The sequence below is a fragment of the Chelonoidis abingdonii genome, chromosome 9 (assembly GCF_003597395.2).
Source record: "Chelonoidis abingdonii isolate Lonesome George chromosome 9, CheloAbing_2.0, whole genome shotgun sequence".
In the NCBI taxonomy this organism is placed as follows: Eukaryota; Metazoa; Chordata; order Testudines; family Testudinidae; genus Chelonoidis; species Chelonoidis abingdonii.
This window is the reverse complement of record NC_133777.1, coordinates 15,093,459-15,115,612: the sequence shown is the minus strand read 5'-3', so window position 1 is coordinate 15,115,612 and position 22,154 is coordinate 15,093,459. Positions and strand designations below refer to the sequence as shown.

The following is a 22,154-nucleotide window of genomic DNA, read 5'->3' as shown; positions in this document are numbered from 1 at the left end:
ATGCAGAGCCCCCCGGACCAGTGGCCAGGACCCAGGCAGTGTGAGTGCCACTGAAAATCAGCTCGCGTGTCGCCTTCCGACACCCGTGCCATAGGTTGCCTACCTGGGTTAAGCTTTGATAAGGATAGAGGGTGAAATCTTGGCCTCAATGAAATCAATGGGAGTTTTGCCATTATTTAGCAGGACGAGGATTTCATGAACTTGAACATTTGAAAAAGGTCTTTGTGGTTTATTCCTCCTCCTCTTCTTCTTTTAATTTATTCATTATTTGTATTGTGGGAGTGGCGAAAGGCCCCTATTGAGACCACTGAGCTCTGCACTAGATGTACAGGTAGACACTGTCACTGTCCCAAACAGTCAGGCGCTTACAATATTGTCTTCACACATTGTGATTAGTCAGTAAGGTCTGAAACTGCTGAGCCAAATCCTGTCCTCAAGTAAACTTCTGGAATCCTGTTTCCACACTGCCCCATCTTTGGCAGGGATATCAGGTTGGAGCAGGGAAGTGATATTACCTCTGTATACAATATTGATGAGATCACAAGTGGAATACTGTGTCCTGTTCTGATATTCTTACTTTTAAAAATTATGTTGGAAATTAGAGAGCATTCAGCAAAGAACTGCAGGAATGATTCAGGTCTAGAAAACTTGCTTTACAATGTCAGACTAAGAATTTCAATCTATATATTTTATAGAGAAGATTGAGATGACTTGACCACTGTGTGTTAGTATAAAAAGAAGATATCTGAAGCTGTGGGGGGTTAATCTAGCAGAACTTGATCTAGTGGCTGGAAGTTGATGCTGGACAGGTTTCAACTGCAAATAAAGGGACTATTTTGACAGTGACGATAATTAACTACTCAAACAATTTAGAAGAGATGTGGTGGATTCTCCATTATTTAAAGTCTTTAAATCAAGACTGTATGTTACTCTAAGAGATGCCTCCATTCAGTCACAGATTATTAAGATTGATGCAGAAATTTCTTGGCAGTATTCTACAGCCTCTGCAGTTGCAGAAGGTTAGAATAGATTATCGTATTGTCCTTTCTGGTCTTTAGATCTATGAAACTGTGGAAGGTGTAACTAAAAGGAGAATTTTTCCAGTGTCTTTATTACATGTGATGATGCCTGAGATGGCAAAATCCCAGCTTCAGTTACTCAAGCTGTGTTCAGGAGTCAGGCATTTAGAAAAAACACTTTGTTGCTTGTAGACAGATCTGGAGTCCATTAAAATAAACATGGTACCCCACAATGCCATTTTTACAGAGTACTGCACTGTAAAGTTGCAAGCAAGTTTTGCAAGATTAAATTTGAAAGAAAATCATATTTTCTGTGTCTGTTTCCCCTCAAGTGCTCAGTTACTTTCATCATTGTGTTGTGTTCTGTCTTAATCTATTCTACTATTTTGTCCAGATTGTCTAACTTGTCAGAGTGAGTCTGGATAGCATTAGTCATGCCCGACTGTAGGTGATCCAGGGACTGTTTCACCATTTCATTAGTTCAGTGTGGAGTTATACAGGCATAAAACTGCAGTAATGTAGGGCTAAATCAAGGCCTCGGCGTTTAGCCTTAGTAAGGGGGTATGGATCAGCATTCATCTCACGCTCCCCATTAGTGCCCAGGCTGGGGAAGCTAATGATCTAACCAGCGGACCAAATTCAGTGATGAATCCTGGTCACATGCCACCTGAAGTATGTTGTGTGCACACACCAAGAAGATGACCCTAAGTAAGTGTTGTGAATGTGGTATTGATACACATTACTTTTTATACATGAGAAAGGAATTTAATACCCTTTAGAAGTGCAAATCTTAATGCAAACTTAACTATGTTGTCACTACTGACAGCTCCACAATAATATACTTCACCAGAAGTACTAAAGAGTTGTGACCATATTTTCTCTACATTCAAGGCTGCAATTAGGAGAAGAGAAGTAGTAATCCTGTGATATACCCAAATCTTAGCAGAGGACCCAGGACTTCCAGTGAGCCTCAGCAGATTTTTAAACTGCTGTTTGTGGTGTTACAGAAGCAGCAGCAAGGGGAGACTGATTTCTTCCAGTGCCAGGTCCTCCATGCAGATCTCTCTCTCCCAGCTCATCTTGAGCATGATTCAGTACTGGCAGGAGAAGAAGCTGGGCATGAGGGCTACAAAAACACTCATGGATTGAGTGGCAGTGAGTAGAGTTGCCAGAGTAAAGACAGAATAAGGATCTGAGAGTTTGGTCAAACATGGAAAACATCCACAACCAAATGTAAGTAATCAGAAAGGCTGATCATTCCAGTTTCTCATTCTTCCACTTATGAAAAGAAAATTAACATTAAAAACTTCATTCTAGAATGTTGCAGCTGCCAATTCATTTGAGAGATATGACGCAGCCTAGAAATAGAATAAAATATTTCCAAAAAAACATCCCAAAGGAGCATAGTAGGTGGTGGTGGAGATTGGAACAGTAAGTCAGATGAGACAAACGCTTCCCTTTAATCGCTTGTTTAAAAACAAAAATGGAAATTCCAACGCAGATATGTTTGGTAACTCATATTTAAGTATGATCAAGTGCATTTCCCACCGGTGCAATTATTAAAAGTTTAGTGATGTGTAGATTGTGGATAGGTACTGTGTTTTTGTTCTGCATTTGTACGGCATCTAGCACAATGGGGATCAGGTTCATGACTGGGGCTCCTAAGCACTATGGCAATACAACTATTTAATAATAATACTGGAAGGAACTATGTTGTAGAAGCATATAGGATTGGAATGTGGGTATGTATGGTTATGTTTGATTTCTAAGATAGGTAGCACATGAGTGATATGGATACTAATGTTTCCTTAACTAGTGATTTTCTAGATGTCTAGTGATTGTATTAACAGGAAATGCACTTCCTCAGTCTTAACTATAACTCGACAAAGTTTTTTGTGAGGGATTTATCAAAATATATCTTGAGTCTGTTATAGTGGTTAAAACATAATGTAAATTACTACAGTCCTAGTGTACACATTAACAAGGCAGATGGAAATTATTATTGTTCCTGGTTCATCCTATCTTCTTAATTGTATGCACAGTAACACCACACCTCGGCATTTGCAGTGTCATTAGATAGCTGTGAGTTTGAAATCTGATTCCTTCCCCTTCATTACATAAAATTAAACTATTGTACAAATGCATTTGCAGTTAAATGTGACAGTGGATTACCCCAGCAACCATGGGCAAATAGTTAAAAACTTTATCTGTGTTTTACCATACATAAAAAACCAAACCTTCAGTCTGCTATAGGAAATCGCAATATTTTTTATCATGTCATACTTTTAGAGTTGTTGACTGTTTCTTGCTACTATTTTGAGCATCTCTGTCAGCTGCATAATAGCAGACTTAACAAAAAGAATCCTGTAAATCACTCTGGATGTTGGAGATGACAGCTGTAAATAAATACAGCTGACAGGTCAAATGGTTATTTCATTGACAGTCCGTGGGCTAAAAGTGTAACCAAAAGTGGGTGAGTCTGCGGTTTGGTATTGCTTTAGCAAGTAGTTACAAAATAAGGCCCTGATCCTGGAGTGAGCTCAAAGCGGGTAGAAACCTGAACCCACACAGAGCTCCTTATAACACTGGCTCAAGACAGTTCTGAATGAGAAGATAATACATTATAGAGAGAATAGTTGGGCTCTATCTCCTTTTTCTGAAATTTCATGTATGTAACATGCCTCCCCAACATTTTGCATAAGTGTCATTTTATTTTTACAGCTTACCACTGCCATCTTGGTAAAATTAAAGAAAAAGAAAAATACTGGTAATGAAAAGAAACATTCAGAAATCTTCCAGTTTTCCTTGTAAAGCCCAATATGGGGCTGATGTATCATTCCAACCCCTTCTGTTGATTTCTGTGAATGAATTTTGTATGACATTTGTTCTGAAATTAAGAGAGAAAAAATAATGAGCAACAGAAACTTTCAGGTGTAGAAATATGTGGGCTTTCACAGTGTTAGTCTTCCAACAAATTTTGCTTCATTCTTCAAAACCCTCTTTATATTTTTTTAAATTTAGTTTTTGGCTTATACTACAAAAATATCCTTCACTGTGCAAATCAGTGAATTGCTGCCATGTTAATGGGGGGGAAAAGCTTGAATTTGTATGAAATCTGTTGTGGCTGACTGAGCTTGAGTTAGGGTTGTTAGATTCAAGAAAAGCAATTTGACTATATCACATGAGGAGAGATTTTTATTAGGTATTGCTCATAATAATACTTATATAATTTCTTTGACAAGTCTGCAGTCGCTAGGGGGTAAAACCATTATATGTTTCCCTTTAAGATTATCAGTGAGTTACGCCAGAACTTTGTCATGATTATATAAATGCTTAGTATTGAGGCAGAAGACCTAAATGTAAGAATCTAGTCTCAGGCAATGAAATTTAGGTATTAAACAGTATAATGTGTTTGTGGTACACCGATTTGTTCCGTATAACATCTTCAATACATGTTTGTGATTCTAATTTGATGACTTCTTCTTTAATAAATTTATATAACTGCTATTCATGTTTACTGATTATCTCTTCAAAATGTTAAAATTCCTTCTTGGTGTCCATCCAGTGCACTGGGTCCCTATGTAATATATTAAAAATTACAGTATAAACTTCAATATATTCACCTCAGCCCACACCCTCCTCAGCAGCCTTAACAAAGAGGAAATAAAGACGAGCTTTGCAGTATGTTCAGAAGGTTAACAAATTAATTTCTGACTGTAAATCCCTATATCCCATTTTCTGTGTCTAAGGAATCCAAATCTCTGTATATTTTTATGTTTATCTGACACTAGTTACTTTTAAGACAGATTTGCAATTTATTGGTAATAATTATACATGAAATCTAAAAAAAATCTGCATGAAGTTTTAATCTGGTACACATGCAAGATACAGGGAGTGGGCAAAATTTTTGGCCTGAGGGCCACATCTGGGTATGGAAATTGTATGATGGGCCATGAATGCTCATGAAATTGGGGGTTGGGGTGCAGGAGGGTTCTGGCTGGGGGTGTGGGCTCTGGAGTGGGGCCAGAAATGAGGAGTTCAGGGTGTGGGAAGGGGCTCCAGGCTGGGGCAGGGAGTTGGGATGCAGGGGGGAAGGAGGAGGGCTCCAGCTGGGGGTGAAGGGTTGCATGTCCAGGAGGTTGCTCTGGGCTGGGAGAGGGGTTCGGAGGGCAGGAGGCAGATCAGGGCTGGAGCAAGGGGTTGGGGCATGGGAAGGAGTCGGGGGCAGGGTTCAAGCGGTGCTTGCCTCAAGCAGCTCCCAAAAGCAGCAGCATGTCCCCCTCTCCACCTCCTGTGCGGAGGCGTTGCCAGGCAACTGCACACTACCCTGTCCACAGCCATTGTCCCTGCATCTCCCATTGGCTGTGGTTTCCAGCCAATGGGAACTGCAGGGGTGGTGCTTGGGGGGGGGGCGCAGCGTGTGGAGCCCCCTGGCTGCCCCTACACATAGGAGCCACAGGGGGGACGACATGCCACTGCTTCCGGGAGCTGCATGGAGCGGGGCAAGCCCCCTGACCTTGCTCCCCAGCTGGAGCACCGGAGTGGGACCCTGCTCTCCGGTGGGAGCTTGAGGGCAGGATTAAAACATCTGGTGGGCTGGATACAGCCCCTGGGCTGTAGTTTGTCCACCCCTGTAATATCATATATGATTGCAGCACCAAATTCTTACCCCATACACCTGCACATATCTTCTGTGGAGTGGACTTCAGTGAGAGTTGCATATGCAGATCTGAAACCCAAATTTGACCCATTCTAAATGACAACTGATCAGTAATACTATCCATCTGATATATTCAGGAGAAGTGAAAATAGTCAGCCAGTGTATGTCTGAAGACACCTGAAATTCATGTTTGCATGATAAGAAGAAAATCCAATAAGCTTATAAATCGTTACTTGTAAATCAACATTTTGATTCTCTCGGATAGAGTTGGAGGAGATCAAATTGTCTCCTAATATTAAGGCAAAGACTTCTCCGCTCTCCTTTGGTATATTCCATAATTTTTTTCCCGTTAAATAGAATGCCAGCAATATCCAATGAGAGAATGCACAATATGGTCCTGACTTGGGTGTAGCATGTGCTTAAATATGTTGCTGAATCAAGAACCTATATAAATAAAAGAAGTAATCTTGTAATACAAACAGGTAAAAAGAATTCAGACACCTTATAGACATCAATTTATCCTCTCAATGCTGCTGTGATGAAATAGTATTGTTTCTGTTTTAAAGATGGGAGACAGTCTCAGAATGATTGTGACTTGTCTAAGAGTCACACAGTGGGTGGACGCTGAACCCCTGTTTTAGACACAAGATCATCCCTTCCCTATGAAGTTACAGCAATAAATAGCATGACTTGGAAAGGATGTAAAACTCTGATAGAGAAATCCAGCTTTAAAAGTTTCCTCCATTTCAAAAATTCAGTTTACTTAAATGGAGGCTCCCACTGGAACCAGTGATGTTTCTCAAGATGGAAGACACTGTTTAGTGCAATCACTGTATTATAGAGATTTTTCAAAGAAATGCTATACAAAAGTTACTTTGAATGCTGATGCCTTGAACACTGAAGTTTGGAGAGAGGCTTGGAGTGTGCTGATTGTATTTATCCTCTCTCATTTGATGTCCTAATGTCCTGCGAGCCATATCCAGTTAGAACTACTAAGAAGCATATGATCAAATTAAAAAGTATGTTTTCATTTGGTAATCCCAAGAAACACTATACACTCTAAGACATTTCACAGTCCCGGTCCATTGGTACAAGGGGAGGGTATGTTTCAGTGCTTGCTCTCAATAGCAATAATCAAGGAGTGATTGCAGAACTTGCAGTGGTTCACTGATTTTTCTGTTCCTTGGCCTCTCATTAGGCACAAGTACATTTGGAAATTTGACTGCATCAGTGAACTTTTGGTTTGGACCATGGTAATAACTTCTTCTTACCTGGAGGCACAGACAGTTCTGATTCCCACCTGAAGAAGGCAGCAGACTGACCAGGACCCTGGGTAGCTTGTGTGTCTTAAATGCATGTATAGTTAAGGATCTAGTCTAGTGAAAGGGTTCCCAAAGTGTGGTACATGTTTGGTGGAAGTGATGCACCCAAAACTCTTGAAAAATAGACAAAAACAAACCCCTTCCTGTTTCAAATGAACAGTTGTCACACAGGTTGCAGAGCACCAGAAAATGGCCAAGATGCAAAATACTCTTTAATGGCTGCTTTCAGACATAATGAGTAAGTCTTATCGCCCGTTCTTCCATAGAAGTCATGTTTAGTGATGCACTATGGCAGTCCAAATGGGTGCACTCAGCTGTCTGGCTTTCTACTAAGTAGGGAGCCCTGATATCAGAAGGCCCTCGCACAGGAAGCTGCTGCCAAGTGGGAGCTCCATCTGAGCTCTCTCTTCTGCAGAGGCTGTAGTCTGTTCCCTATAGGTCTGTGTGGTAATTAATGTTGCCCACTCTCGCAAGTGTGTTGGGTAAACTGATTTTGGCCCCTGCTCCAGGAGCTCTCACCTACACATCTGCCTGTTCCCCACCCAGCAATTAATCCTGCCCCTCAGTCCTCCCCATCAGTTCACCCCTCCCCACCCTGCCATCCCCTATGTCCCTCAATTCAGCCCCCGCCATCAGTTCAGCCCCCCTCCTCTGTTCAGCCCCCATCAACCTCATCTCTCTTCCTTCTGGAGTGTTTTTGCCCCCTCAGGCCTTTGGCCTCTCCCACATCCCAAGCTGGTGAGCACCTCCAGCTGTTCTTCACTCCTACTCCACCCCTTCCTAGGTGAGGTGCTGGAAGAAGGAGGAGCAGATTTGCTGTCCTGTCCACATTTCTCAGAGTTGGGAAGGAGGGAGCTGAGCTGGGCTCTTTGCTCTCTCCTGTGGAAAAGGCAGAGAGGAGAGACTGACAGCTTCTACCAGGGCTGGACTTTGCCAGGGGGCTGGTGCCTCTCACGTCATCACCAGAGGGGCTCCAGCACCCTCTGAAATCCTGTCAGTCACAAAAATCATTCAGGTTGGCAGCACCGTAAAAGTCTGGCTATGGCTGCAGAATAGCTGGCTGGATACCATTTGAGCTGCCTCCCAGGAGTTTGCCCAGCCCTCCCATGTGCAACTTACCCAGCAACACAGGCCTCCAGGGACCAAGCTTGGGATGGGGCTGAACTGGAGCAGCTGAGGAAAAAGAGGCCTCCTGGAGCTGTTGAGAAGAAAGAGGCCTGGAGCTGCAGCTGCCTGATGCCCAGGTAAAGCCTCACCTTCAGCCAAGACTTCCCCACTTGCACCCCTCCTTTTGAGCTCCTCTTTCTCCTTCACTCAGTCACCCCAGACCCCTGCTGTTTGACACAGGCACCTATTCTCCCTAAGAGCACTTTTTAAAAATTTTCTTTAAGGACTACTCAAAATGTTTTGTATTTTTCTTGATTACAGTTTTGTGCTAAGGGCACTTTCACTCATCTGCCACAATAAACCAGAGAATGAATTAGCAGGAACATTGAAGTTAAATTAGACACAGTTAAAAAGTCAAGCCATTGAATGTAGTTCAATGTCATATCAAAATATAAAAAGATGTCATTTATAACATCTAATTGTGCCTTGTGATAACACCCAAGACATAAATAATAACTGCAGGTGATCCATTATGTTTCCTTTTCATGCACTATCTAAAAGCCTGAGGTGTTTAAAAAGGATATTATCACTGAACATTTTAGTTCCTTAAGCATTTATTTTACTGTAAAATCTGGAAATACTTAAGCTGAGCCTATTAAGGCCTAAATAAATGTGCACAAAAAGGAGAAGTTTTCAGGTTGTACTACTTGAGCCAATGAAGTTTAGAAACAGCTGATCTAGAATATGGTCAGCTATGTGTGTGAGGATCTGGAAATTGCATGTCAGAAACCTAAATTGAGAGCTCACATAGTAGATTTTGAGACACTGAGTTGAAGATACGGCCTGTGTGGATTTTGAAGTCTCCAAAGACCACAAGCCTGGTAAACTTTGTCATCGTTCAGACACTGCCTTGATCAGCTCTTCTGGGAAGCCCTTGATGTCTGAATGACTGTAGATTGACTAGGTTGGTCTTGTCTCTTGGCTCAAATATTATGAGGACATACTCAAAGAATTTAGTTCCGAGGGATCCTTTCCTGCTTTGGGTTTGGAGGGGAATAATAGATTTGCTATTGTGCCCTCAGGTTCTTCTGCTCTGGGTCTGTAACGCATATCCTACAGGTTGAGATGAACCAGAGCTGGGCCTGCAATGACAGCAGGGTATGTTCTTTATTTTACATCTATTTCTTGGGCCAGGGTAATACGATTATTCAACATCAGAGCACTTTACTTTATTGCCAGTAAAATGGAGAATGATTTTGTTTTTGTTACTTACATGTGAACTAGTCCAGGGTTCTTTTGTCATCAGACTGATTCCACTGCCAAGACACATTTCTTTTTCTTGTGATTGTCATGTGGCATTTATTATATGCTATCAAAAAATCCATGGATCAGATCCTCAGCTGGTATAAACAGGAGTAGCTCAGCTGAAGTCAATGAAGCTGTGGTGGCCATGTAAGGATCTGGTCCCACATTTCTTAACATTGTCATGCTAGTGCTTTAGTTAAATAAATGGCCATTTCTTATTGAATGTGTTAGTACAATTTATTAACAATAAAGGGGAAAACATGACAACCTTATCCTCCCTCCACACGTGTACACAGTGTCCAGGTGCTCAAACAATTAAATGAAGCTGTACAAAACATTCAGACATGGAATAATAATTCTGCTGTTCAACCAACCATATCAGCAGCACCTTGAATTCGTGTGTCTGTTAGAAAGGATAAGATGACTTTGCTTGTATGATACTGTGCTCCCAAAGGAAGAAGAGATTAGATGGGTGGGAGAAAGAGGGACACTGGAAAACTACATTATATTTGAATTCGTGTTAGTACTGCTGGTTTAGGACATTGTGAATGAGATGACTCCAGAAAAAAACCTTCATGCAGTACAAGGAAAAGCTTAATTTGTGTAAAAGTTTGTGTTTCAGTGTGAAATGCATTTGAAACCATTGGGATTTTTTCCAGTATATTACTTTAGATTGGCAACATACTGCTTGGAGGGAAGATAGTATGTGTGTGCCCAAAACAACATCCCAATAATAGTAAGTAGAAGTGCTTGTAAATTGGATTAATTGAGTACAGTTTCTGTGACTCTGCTGCCATAATATGTATATCGCTCCCTCTCTTAGGTACTTTCAAAGATTCTGTATTTCCTTCCTCTGCAACAACTGATTACGCTCCAGCAGGAATTTCCTGCACTGTATTTGGTATTGGTAATGTCATCAACCATTGCAGACATTGGAGGCTGGAGGGTGGAATCCTGAACTCAAGTCTTTGCAGCAAAGGAGGGAACAGATTTGCAAATACAGTAGCTGGTTCTAAAATATAAACAAATATGTTATTTTAAAATGGATTCTTTTGTCAGCCCCACTCATACATCCCCTTTTAAGTTGCTGAGGTCAGCCTCCAGTGAGGCTTCAGAGATATGACTGTGGATAGAATTTGGTTCCTAGTCTGTTACTCATTTTGAATGTTAGGCATTTTGAGTAGACAAGACAAAGGTTTACAGTTTGAAGAAAAAGGTGCCATGCCCAGCCAGATAAGTTGTGAAAGTCAATGAGTCATCAGATATACTCCATCTAACGCATCTGGCCTGTTTTCCTAACGAATGGATGATTATTTGTTCATAAAAGTATTTCTCCAGCAGTGCATAAAATAACAGGCTTGGAGGAGGGCATTTTTCTGACACTGCAGGCACAGACTGGAAGTCTCTTGTGATTGGTATGCAGGAGCCCTGAGCCATGTCAGCAGTAATTCCTCATAGATTCCTCCACACATTCAACCATCCTCCCTGAAGAAAGCTAAAGGCCAGGGAGGCACTGGAGCACTACGTCCTTAGAGTAAAAGGGTCTAGGGAATACAATCTGGGCTTCTATGAGTTTGTCTACACTTACAGCGCTGCCTATGCTGACAGGAGAGCTTCTTCTGTTGGCATAGGTACTCCACCTTCTCAAGAGGTGGTGGCTATGTCCACAGGAGAAGACCTCCCATTGACATAACACTTGACTTTCCACAGCCCTGAGCTACGTAGTTATGCCAACATAAGTTTGTAGTGCACACCAAGGCTATATCTGAGGGATTTTCTCACAAATCTGTGGTTAGAGGAGGGCCATTTGCCTTCTCTACGATTTTGAAGACTCCATGATATGACAACTTCTCTGCAGCTTTGAGTATGTGTAGCTTTTCTTCTAATTTTGTCCCTTCCTCAGGAGAGCATAGTCCTGAGCCTAAATTACTAAGACAAAATCAAGCTGTTATCTCCTATTTGGATAGTTTATTGTCCTTATCAAGGGTCTACATGATATTGTGACAGCCCCATTCTGAAGCTGTTTCTTAGGCAAAAGTTCATGAATGTTTTTTAATTGGAAGCCAGGCAGAGATCTCTTTCCCCCATGTCCTCCTGAGTAAAAGCTGCAGGACTTAGTCTTTGACAGTCAACAGTTTGGTTGAAAATTTGGGCTTGACCCAACAAGAGAACTTCCATTGACTTCAACAGAAGGGCTGCCCATGGAGGGCTGGTGGGGAAGTGGGAAGCAGTATCTTTCAGAGATTAACTCTTTTAGTTTAAGAATTCACACACGTTTCAGTGTGGTGGTCAGAAACATCAAGCACAGGCAGCAGCATGTGATGAGAAATTTATTGGATAATTTTAAGGGCTGTATCTGCTGAAATGTGTTCCTAGAACATAGTAAAATGGTCCACATTATCAAAAATCATTATTAACTGGTGCTTTGGTACCTCATTAGAGCAGCAAACAAGTAACAGACACTGTGAAGATTAATAAATAAACAAGGGGACTCCATGATTTACAGAGTTTTAGAGTATCATCTCCTGCAGATTCATCACCCCCTTCCCTTTCTGTTTCTTTCTCTGTTGCCTTCAGTCCTTCAGGAGTGCACCATTTCCTGGAATTCTACCAAAGAAGAATAGAGAAGTAACAGTAGCATTAATAAAAACAATACATTGAAAAAAACTGGACACTGCAGCCTTATCACGAGCTTTGCAACTGAAAAGAGCATAAAACAATCAAGTGAAAGAAGCCTACATGGGAAATAAAAAAATAGAAGAAATATATGTTTTTGAACAAGCCTCCTGATTGTTATAAAGTAGGTTTCTCCTCCATCTCAGACTAACTGACAAGCATCATCCTGAGTCATGCAATTTTGGGACACCAGTACTGGGGTTTATTACCTAAATTGTTTCTCTCAGATTAACGTGTTCAAGAAAACAGTCATGAAAATTTTCCCTCTATTATTTGCTGCTTATTGTAGAACCTCATGAGGTTCACTATTTTATGGGCCTTTTGGACTACTTGAGGGGTTCACCAGACTAATTTCACAACCCTATTTTCCTGTAGTTTAAACCCACATCTTTTTCCCAAGGTTGATTTCATTTTTAAAAGAAACAAACATTTTCCTACCTCAAGGAAAATGTGTGTTTATGTATTACAGCCACCAAGAGCTAGGGTGGAACAACTGAATGTCTTCTTTGTGGTGTTTATATTATGTTAATATTGTTCTCAATTCTCTCTGCCCCTCTTTTTCATAATCTCTTCTAAAGGAAGTAGGAACCCAATAATATGTTAGTTTGAATTAACCTCTGAAGCCATGATGTTTGAGTGGGTTTTAAATAAAACAAAATAAGTTCAGCCATCCCCTATTTTTTAATTGACTTTTTTAGTTCATTTAGAGCATGATATTGGGCCTACATAGAAACATGGCAGCTTTTAGAACCTTGCAGGCCCTTAGATCCTGTGGGACAGAATATTCCCTCAATCCTACCCACATGGGAGTAGATAAATTATTCATGAAATCCCATGAGTTTACCCATGCACATTTTCTGTGGTACTAGCTTTCATTCCCTCTAGGGCAGGGGTGGACAAACTTAGGGCCTGAGGGGCATATTGGGAAATAGAAATTATATGTCAGGCCATGAATGCTCACAAAATTGGTGTTGGGGCGTGGGAGGGGGTGATAGCTTTGATTGGGGGTGTGGGCTCTGGAGTGAGCTAATGATGAGGATTTTGGGGTGTAGGAGGGTCCTCTGGGCTGGGACTGAGGGATTTGGAGGACAGGAGGGGGATCATGGCTGGGGCAGGGGTGCGGGAAGGGGTGCAGGTTCCAGCTGGGGGTGCAGGCTCCGGGGTGGGTCTCGAGATGAGAGGTTTTGGGTGCAGGAGGGTGTTCCAGGCTGGGATTGAGGGGTTTAGAGAGCAGGAGGGGGATCAGGGCTGGGGCAAGAGGTTGGGGTGCGGGGAGAGGCTCAGGGGTGCAGGCTCCCAGCAACGCTTACCTCAAGCAGCTCCTGGAAGCAGTGGCGTGTCCCTTCTCCGGCTCCTACAAGAAGATGTGGCCAGGTGGCTTTGCATGCTGCCCCATCCACAGGCACCACCCTTGCAGCTTCCATTGGAGTGTCGGAGGGGGCCATTGGAGAGGGTAGGAACCAGAGTGGGACCTTGCCGTGGCTTCTGGGAGCCGCGTGGTGTGGCCCCTGACCCTGTGTCCTGGCTGGAGCGCCAGAGTGGGTCTGAGTCACGTGGTGCAGTCCCTGACCTTCCGCCCCGGCTGCAGCACCAGAGCAGGGCCAAGCCATGTGATGCAGCCCCTGACCCAGCACCCTGGCTGAAGCACCGGAGCGGGACAAGGCCCAGACTCCACTCCCTAGCAGGAGCTCACGGGATGGCTTAAAATGGTTTGTGGGTCAGATCTGGCCCGCAGGCCGTAGTTTGTCCACCCCTGCTCTAGGGGAAGGAACAGGAGAGTTGTGGCTCTCACATCATGCAGCAGGCTAGGGAACCTGCACACAGGGATATTCCTTTCATATTGCTCTCAAGGGCCTCTTCTCCATGACAGCCTGGCCCCTTCTTCAACCAAGCTGCCATTGGCTGCCTGTCCATCTTTGTGCACCACCTGTCCCAAAAGGGGACTAGAAGACACAGAACCTGGACATGTGGAAGTTACTGCTGCACTGGGCATTAAATCAGAGTGGAATCTCCAGGTGTTGGGGCAAGATGCTACTGCCTAGGGCAGCGATTCTCAGACTGTGGGTTGGGATACCAGGTGGGTCATGACTCCATTTTAGTGAAGTCGCCAGGGCTGGCATTAGACTTGCTGGGGCCGAAGCCAAAGCCTGAGCCGCACCACCCAGGGCTGAAGCCAAAGCCTGAGGGCCTCAGCGTGGGTGGTGGGGCTCAGGTTACAGGCCCCTGACCTGGGGCTCAAGCCCTTGGGCTTGGACTTTGGTCCCCCTGACTGGGGTGGTGAGGCTCGGGCTTTGGCAGGACTTGGGTGGGCTCAGGTTTTGGTCCCCACTCCTGGGGTCATGTAGTAATTTTTGTTGTCAGAAGGGGTCACGGTGCAATGCAGTTTGAGAACGCCTGATCTAGGGTGATCATTTCCCCCAGGTCGGACCCCATCCTCACCCAGACACTACCTGAAATCCACAGCATCCAAACCCCAAACATAGAGGACCTTTTGTGGGATCTGGGGAAGGGAGATGATGCTACTTGATCATCTCTGCCCTCCTATTACACTCACCCTGCATTGCTTCTGTGCAAAACAGACAATGGTTCAAATACTTTTCTCAGTTAAACTTTTGCAAATCTGGAATAATTTCACTAACATTAATGGAGATATTGCTGGTGTATGCTAGTGTAAATGAGCCCACTTGTATGTGATACTGTGGTGATCCTGCCATTGTCTGAGTCTTCCTCTCATAGATTTTACATTAGTGTAACTCCACTACTACCGTCATTCCTGGTTCACACTAGTTTAAGTGAGATGAGAATCATCCCTCTATTCTGAACATAGAATTCCCATTGAAGTAAACAGGAGTTTTGAGTGAACAGTAATTATTAGGTTCTATAGGATGTGTGGTCTGATCTTTTCAGCCTGCTCCTGCACAAGGGATTTCAAAGATGGGTCTCCAACATCGTGGCCTTATTCTCCCCTCACACACGTTGTAAATCAAGGGTGACTTCACAGAAGTCAGTGGAATCACGCTGATGAGAAACCAGTATAGATGAGGGAAGAATGAGGCCCCATAATCACATTCTCCTGCATGTTATTCAATACGTAAATAACTTCATACCTTCAACCCCAATTTTGCCATCCCCATCGTGATCTCCAGCTGCCAAAAAAGTCTTGGTTTCTGAAGTAGTTAATACTCTGGCTCCGCACTCAAACCGCTGGAGGAAATACCTAGAGGAAAATATTTTTTGGCTGTGATTATCATGGAAGACAATTCTTTTTATGCCAGGTGCATTATCAAGCTGATCAGTTTCTATAAACAGATTATCTACACCTTTTTGCCAAGTCATCCAAACAGAGCCTATATTGTTTTGGGAGTTAAAGCTTTATTTCATACACTCCTGCTTGAGAAGTGCAGTCCAGGCATGTCTGACTGTACACATTGCCAAAGCACAGCCCTGGGGAATGACATTTTTCTGTACCTACTCTCTCCTTTATTGCTAGTTTTTAGACTGTATTGCTTTCTCTCTAAAGATTCCCATAGGACATCACTCAAAATCAGTACAAGGATTTACCATACTTACATTCAGCATGACCTGCCCTCAGCAGAGGAAGGTTTAGGACACAGAGTAATGCTGATCTCTGTGAAAGTCTCTTACTAATCGAAGACACAACGAAAACTCTTACTTGAGCTCATCTTCCTCAATAAAGCCGCTTTGATCATTGTCTAAGAGCCGGAAGATATCCTTGACCTGACTGCTGCTCTTTTTGGACATTCCGCTGATCTGAAAGAATTTTTTGTGGCTGAAGGAATCGGGGGCTGGAGACAAACAATAAAAGCCAGGATGACCCAAGTCACTTCAGTTAGCACTCCTTGTCTTAGCTTCAAATCCTGAACAGTCTGATCATGTTACTTTGAGATTTTAATTTTATTGTTTAGATGTAAACAGTAGTAAAATAGAAGGGGCTGCCAATACAAGAAGCTCTAGGTGCCTTGACAATTTAATTAATCTTGCAACATAATAAATGAGCATCTGTAAACATTAACAAAAAATCATATGTGGATAACGTTTAAACTCAGCCCACCATCTGCCTTAGTTGTGAACAGTAACAAATTAACTCAGCCAGTCACTACGTCAGACAACAAAAAAATCTCTTTTCCATGGTGAACTCTCTGAAAACGTATCTTCAGTATTCCTTGAAGACTGAATTAAATTTGTTACATATTTTACTGAATAACATTTATGTTTACCTATAGCTTTTCTTACCTTGGCAGTCCCTAAGGGCAGCAGCAATGTCAGAAGGGCTGAGGATGTCAGTGATGCTCATCTTCTACCTAGTTAAAAGGTACAAGTGAATTGCAAACACATACACAAGTAAACATGTCCCCCCAGTAAACTTGTTTGTTTAGAGTTTTATAATAGAACATTTTTAAATTAAATATTGTAACAGGAGTATTTTAAGGGAAGAGAAGCTAATTAGTAAACACTGAAACTACTGTTACTTAATTTTTTTATATCCTTATTTTAATCAGTTTGCTTGCATGAACATCATTTTAAGTTGGTGACACATTTTTATCTGTTACTTACTTAATATTTAGGCAGGTCAGACAGATTTAAAACTCTTCATGTAATAGTTAAAGTAACCTAACCATTAGTTTGTTGGAATGTGCGGCATTTAGCAATACACAATAATAGGGCATGCAAAAGAAAAAGGAAAGATAGAAGTTTTTTTTCCTCCATCAGCAAGCCTGAAAAATAAAACAAAAACCGGCACGTATCTATGTAAGCTCCAGCTGTATATAACCTCCAGAGATAAAACTGAGCATCTTACACTATGAGCTACTGTACTTGCTACTGCTCACCCTTGCACAGATCTGCTCTTTAATCTCTAGCTGGCTGCTCACCTTTTTGATTTTCCCAAGTAGGTGAAGAAAAAATAGCTGAAGAGATATGAGACAAAACAGTAGTGTTGTCTGGCTTGCCAGCCTGTCTTATATAGGATTCAAAAGGTGACAATAACCACTACTTAGGTTACCTTGTCATGGATCAAATACTTGACTTGAGACTGAGCTCAAATTTCCTGCCTAACTAAACAAACTTTTTTTCTATTTATATTGTAAGAGAATACAAACAAGAGCAGCAAATTTTTAATAAATCCACATATGTGCTTAATTAAATTTTCAACTCTGCTATCAAGATGTAGTCTATAAACTCCAAGGACTTGGGGTTTCCAAATAGCATCCAGATTTTAAAGTCACGCACTGGAGGGTGACTCCAACAATCAGATGCTTAGAAAAGAAAAGCCAGTTTGGTTTCCCTAAGTCTGTTGACTCTGGGGAGGCTCAGAGGAAGTGAGAGATGAAAGATCTGAAGTGATGTGTCAGTCTGACAAAGAGAACTTGTTATTAAGATAGGGGAAAGGAAGACGTCCTTTGGGATGATCTTTCTACAGCAAGCTTGATTTTTCACATGTCTGGGCCATTTCCTAAATTACACTGATATTCCTGGAAAGGGACAGAGGGGAGACCGAAACCATCCCTGAGAGCAAAAGCCAGCTAAATTAGGGTAAAAGTAAACAGGTTAGTTTTGTTATCCATTTCTTCCTTGCAAGACTGGATGGCCTATCTAAATAATCCATATATAAGTCATTTTAAATACGTGGAATAGATAACAGATGTATTTTACAAATGACAGATTGGAACTTAGTGTGGTTATAGACCTATAGAAAAAACAACACAAGGGATTTCCTTAAAGTGAAATTAGAATTGCAGGCACGTAGTGGTGGTTTGAGTCCATATTAACTTCCAAGAACATTAAAGTTGAAAAGAAAGCTCTCGAATGTTAGAAAACCTGGCACTGCACAGTTCAGGTTACACTTCTCAAGCAAGATTCTGCTCATGTGATTAAGGATTATTCATGTGAACAAGAGTTGCAGGATGAAGACCAGAGTAAAAGCACTTGAATTGTTAGTTTGTATGTACAGATTTGTCAGGTTTTAGTACAGTAATTCATTTATGCATATACTATCCTCTTGAAGTGCATGCATTGCTCTTGTTAGTATTGGTAGGAATTGCTTAACATGCTGAGCAGAGAATATCTCACAGGAGACAAAAATCATACATTATATATAATTACATATAAGTCTAGGCTTGATTCTCGTCTCATATTGGTGTAAATGTCAGTGGATTTACTAGTGATCTACATAGTATTAGTCAGAGGAGTATCAGGCCAGAGTGACTGCACCATCATTTTTGTGTACCTCAATTTGGAATCAAGAAATATAAAGTGTTCCCAATATAAAAAAGTAATAATAATTTAATAGTCATTTCCTTTCTTTATGGCCACACATTTTGTAAGAAGTCTTAAATCACTAATAATTAGACACTTGCTTTAAATGCCTCTTTGATTTTGCACAATTAGTAACAAAATAAGATCTATCGGCTTGAATAGAGGCAGTTGATGTGAAATGACCTAAGTCCCATTTCCACCGCTGAGAGATCTGGCCTAAAGTATCTTCTCAAATATTGTTGGATAGGGATTAATTGCATTGTTTTCACAAACAGGATCAATTCTATGCACCATGGCTAGAATATGAACAATTGCACTGTAGGCTAAATCCTGAAAGCTTTACTCAATCCATATTCAGCAAAAATTCCCCTTGAGGTCAGTGAGAATATGGCCTCAATAAGGACTAAGTAAAACTGAATATAGACTTCAGGATTCATCTCCATAAACAGAGTCTCATATGAACTATACCAAATACTGAACGCTGTCAGCAGATTTTTTTCCTGTCTCTGGTCAGCTGGAAAGCTATTTGTAGTAATCATGGCTCACACTTTGAAACGTGGGCCAGATCCTCAAATCAGTGCATTTCAAATGATTTTAATGGAGTTGTACTGATTTGCACCATTTGGAGATCTGGGGTCCCATGGCTTTTCATGGTCCAACTATCCATCCTTTCAGCTCAGTATTTCATATTCATGTTAGTCTTCCATTTAAAATTTGTTATAGTCAGTCAATCAAAGGAAGCTGGGACTGATGTACTATGTATTGTGTGCAGTTTTTTCCCCATAAATTGTCCCTTTCCCTTTCAGTGGGTTTTGCATCCTCTTCTAAATGTTGTATTCTAGGTCCTCTTATGCCTTTTCAAGATAATGTGAAGTCTCATATTATAACTTCCTTGCTGAGTTTCCTTCTCTTTATGTACTAATGGGTTGCTTCTGAAGTCTTGTTTGGATCTATTTCAGCACCCAGCATTTTCTTGCTAGAATTTACACTGTATTTTTTAATCTCCTAGGGTGTTGCCATTGACTACAGTGGGGCCAGTATTTGATCCCTGGACTTTATTGTGGGCTTCTTTTATTTCCACTTGGATTCCTTGTATGCTGCTTGCTGAACTCTTTTATTCTTAAGCATTTGGTTTGCCAGTTGGTACTAATTTGCAAGGAAAAGAAAATATAAATTGTATTGACGACAACATCAAGACCAAGGCTATTATGGAAGACCTGACAACATCTGGAACACTGCCGGTGTTCTGCCAGCTACCAAATCAAACATTCTCCCTTCCCCACCTTTACACTGAATTATGTCATGTAATTAGTGTAAAAAATCAACCAAATCTATGTTAATGCTGCAGTTAGCAAAAACACTACACTGGTGGATTAAATTTCTTAGGGAGACCACCACATAGACATTTGCTTGTACAACATCCATGTTCAACTCCACATTTAAGGACAAAAAATTCAAAGGACTGTGCCTGACTGTCTCATAAACTCTGCCACTTAGAGAACACAGCATTTAAAAACCATTCACCCCCAGCAAAATATGCATAAGCAGTAAAGTAATTGAAATGAGTGTACAGTACAGTAAAAGATATCAAAGTAGGGCAATGGCTAACATACAGTGACTTCAACAATTAAAGATGGGGTTCTGTAAAGCTTGAAATTCAACACTGAGACCAAATGTGATGCTAATCCTGTCTGAAAGATGGGTTACAAAAGTCTAAAAGAGCTGAATTTCAGAATGAAGTTGATGTCACTGTATAGTGATACAGGTGGAAATCTAGAGTTACTGGTATTTATTTATTTATTAATGACACTCTTCATTTGCTTTCCCTTCACTACAGTTAGAATGAAATCATCATGGAGGAGTGCATCATATAAAGAGATATTTTAGTTAAATAAATTACTCTACAATACCTGAATATGTTGTATTTCAGATTATCTGATATCTCTTTCTCTTAACCCAACTGCTTAGATTTTAGTAATGTAAGGTGTTTATAAAAAATGAACTCAACCAAGAGAACACAGGGAGATATTTTATAAAAAATAATGATGCAGTCAGTATACAAGTATAGAGTGGACATATGACACTTTAATTAATGAAACCATCTCTGAGCAATCAACAATTTACATTAGCTAAGGATCTGGCTCTAAAGCAGTGAATTGTGTTTGCAGAAGTGCTTGGCTAGTTTTCTTATGAAGTCCAGAAAACAATTAAAGAAATGTTAGTTGTTTCCTTTTGCTTAATAGGGATATTTCAAACCCCCATTGGATTGTTTTTCTGGAGAGTTTCCTAGTACATAACTTTCCCTCCACATTTGTTTTACTTTCTGCACCCATTTAAACACAGTGCTTTTGGGAAGACACTGCTTTTTTGGCTTCAAAATTTCAGAATTAAATTGAAAAGTGCAATTCAGACAAATACGAAGCAATTTATATTGTGAAGTTCTAACTGTGAAATGAATCTGCTTGCAGTATAGACTAAATGAAAGTATTAAAGCATATCTAGATAAAATATTTACAGAGCTATTTCCTAATTTAATTCCACTAACTTCTTCCATAAGCATAGAGGAACTTGCATTACACTAAAACACTGACACTCTTCAGGCTGTTCCTTTACTCTTTGTCTTCTGTTTGTTATAAGCTACATAGAATTAATTAACAAGTGACAGCCAACTAGGACATTAACACCAGCAGATGCAAGAGAAGCTTCAACAGCAGTCTCAGGTGAGACTAGAGAAGTGTTAATCTGAGACCGACTACAATAGTGTAAATGGATGCGCTAACGTCTATTCTAAAAACCATACAACTCCATCTTCCAAATCCACTCATGTCAGAGGCGGTGCTGTGATATCATCATCCTCAATAAGAGGCTCTCCCTTTTGTCACGAGGAGTTAGAAGCTGAATGGTCCATAGGTCCTGGGCCTCATTTACACTAAAGCCTTATACACAACTCTGGCAGTGTGACTAATAGTGGATGTAACTGTAACTTATAGTGTGAAGGATCCATAGTGTAAATAAGAATCATGCCCTACAATGAACCAAGTCATTATATGTCACTTCTAGTGCTCTCTCAGGGCATCCATTTCCATTATAAGGAAATAAATACTCAGTCCCATCCAGGTAGTTTCCACAAGCCTCTACATCAGGTGGGATTTGGTACTTGGCATGGACTCTCAAGGAAATAGAGCAGAGATGTTTTGGGAATCAACTATTTTATGTTCGATTTTTTTTTCTTCTATGACAATGCACTGAAAAATCAAACAGGTGAAATCTTAGTCCTACAGGTGTCAATAGCAAAACTTCTATTGACTAGAATGTGGTCAGGATATCAGCCAGAGTTTTGGGTGGGAGTTCAGGGTGTGTGACAAATGGAGGCTATACTCTGAAGAGTCGAAATGTCTGGAGCTAAAGAATGAAGTTTATTTCTCCCTTACTGTGCTGTGGTAAGAATGAGGGTTATGTACTTTCCCATTCCTAGAAAAGAAGAAATTTTTGTATAAAATACAATAGCAGAATAAATACTGTCATGAACTTCAGCAGAATAATTTCCTAAATATTTTAGTCCAAAGTACTTTTTCATTTAAAAAGATGAAGCAATATAAGATGCCATCTCTGCTAACATTTGATATGTTCTATGATTATCATTAAACAAATTGTCTAGTGTCACCATGACCTAGTAATACTATCTTCTGATCCTGACACAACACATGACGGTTTAAGATGTGGTTGCTTGTCAGCTGTACAATCAGATAGTGTGATCTTTGCATTCCTGCATTATTCACATTTTCCCGG

At 41.0% G+C, this 22,154-nt stretch overlaps 1 protein-coding gene and 1 long non-coding RNA gene across 3 annotated transcripts; one reads left to right on the top strand and one right to left on the bottom strand.

Moving 5' to 3' along the window:
• Positions 1 to 8,725: 8,725 nt before the first annotated feature.
• On the top strand, positions 8,726 to 20,187 carry LOC116824167 (uncharacterized). Of its 2 annotated transcripts, none has more exons than XR_004373578.2 (3): positions 8,726 to 9,266; positions 10,086 to 10,149; positions 19,375 to 20,187. It is a non-coding gene; the product is annotated as an uncharacterized LOC116824167 (long non-coding RNA). The 2 variants fall into 2 exon arrangements; XR_012656447.1 differs by lacking the exon at positions 19,375 to 20,187 and adding an exon at positions 11,991 to 12,752.
• Positions 11,995 to 16,404, bottom strand: LOC116824166 (parvalbumin, thymic CPV3). Its single transcript, XM_032779262.2, has 4 exons — positions 16,344 to 16,404; positions 15,763 to 15,895; positions 15,197 to 15,306; positions 11,995 to 12,020 (listed from the first exon to the last, which is right to left on the bottom strand). Exons 1-4 carry the CDS (start codon positions 16,402 to 16,404, stop codon positions 11,995 to 11,997), a joined length of 330 nt encoding a protein of 109 aa, XP_032635153.2.
• Positions 20,188 to 22,154: the final 1,967 nt, after the last annotated feature.

Coding starts and splice junctions, on each gene's coding strand:
- LOC116824166 (XM_032779262.2), bottom strand. CDS start 16,404: ATGAGCATCACTGACATCCTCAGCCCTTCTGACATTGCTGCTGCCCTT. Junction 15,896..16,343: donor TGCCCTTAGGGACTGCCAAG/GTAAGAAAAGCT, acceptor GTTTGTCTCCAG/CCCCCGATTCCTTCAGCCAC. Junction 15,307..15,762: donor ATTGAGGAAGATGAGCTCAA/GTAAGAGTTTTC, acceptor ATTTTCCTCTAG/GTATTTCCTCCAGCGGTTTG.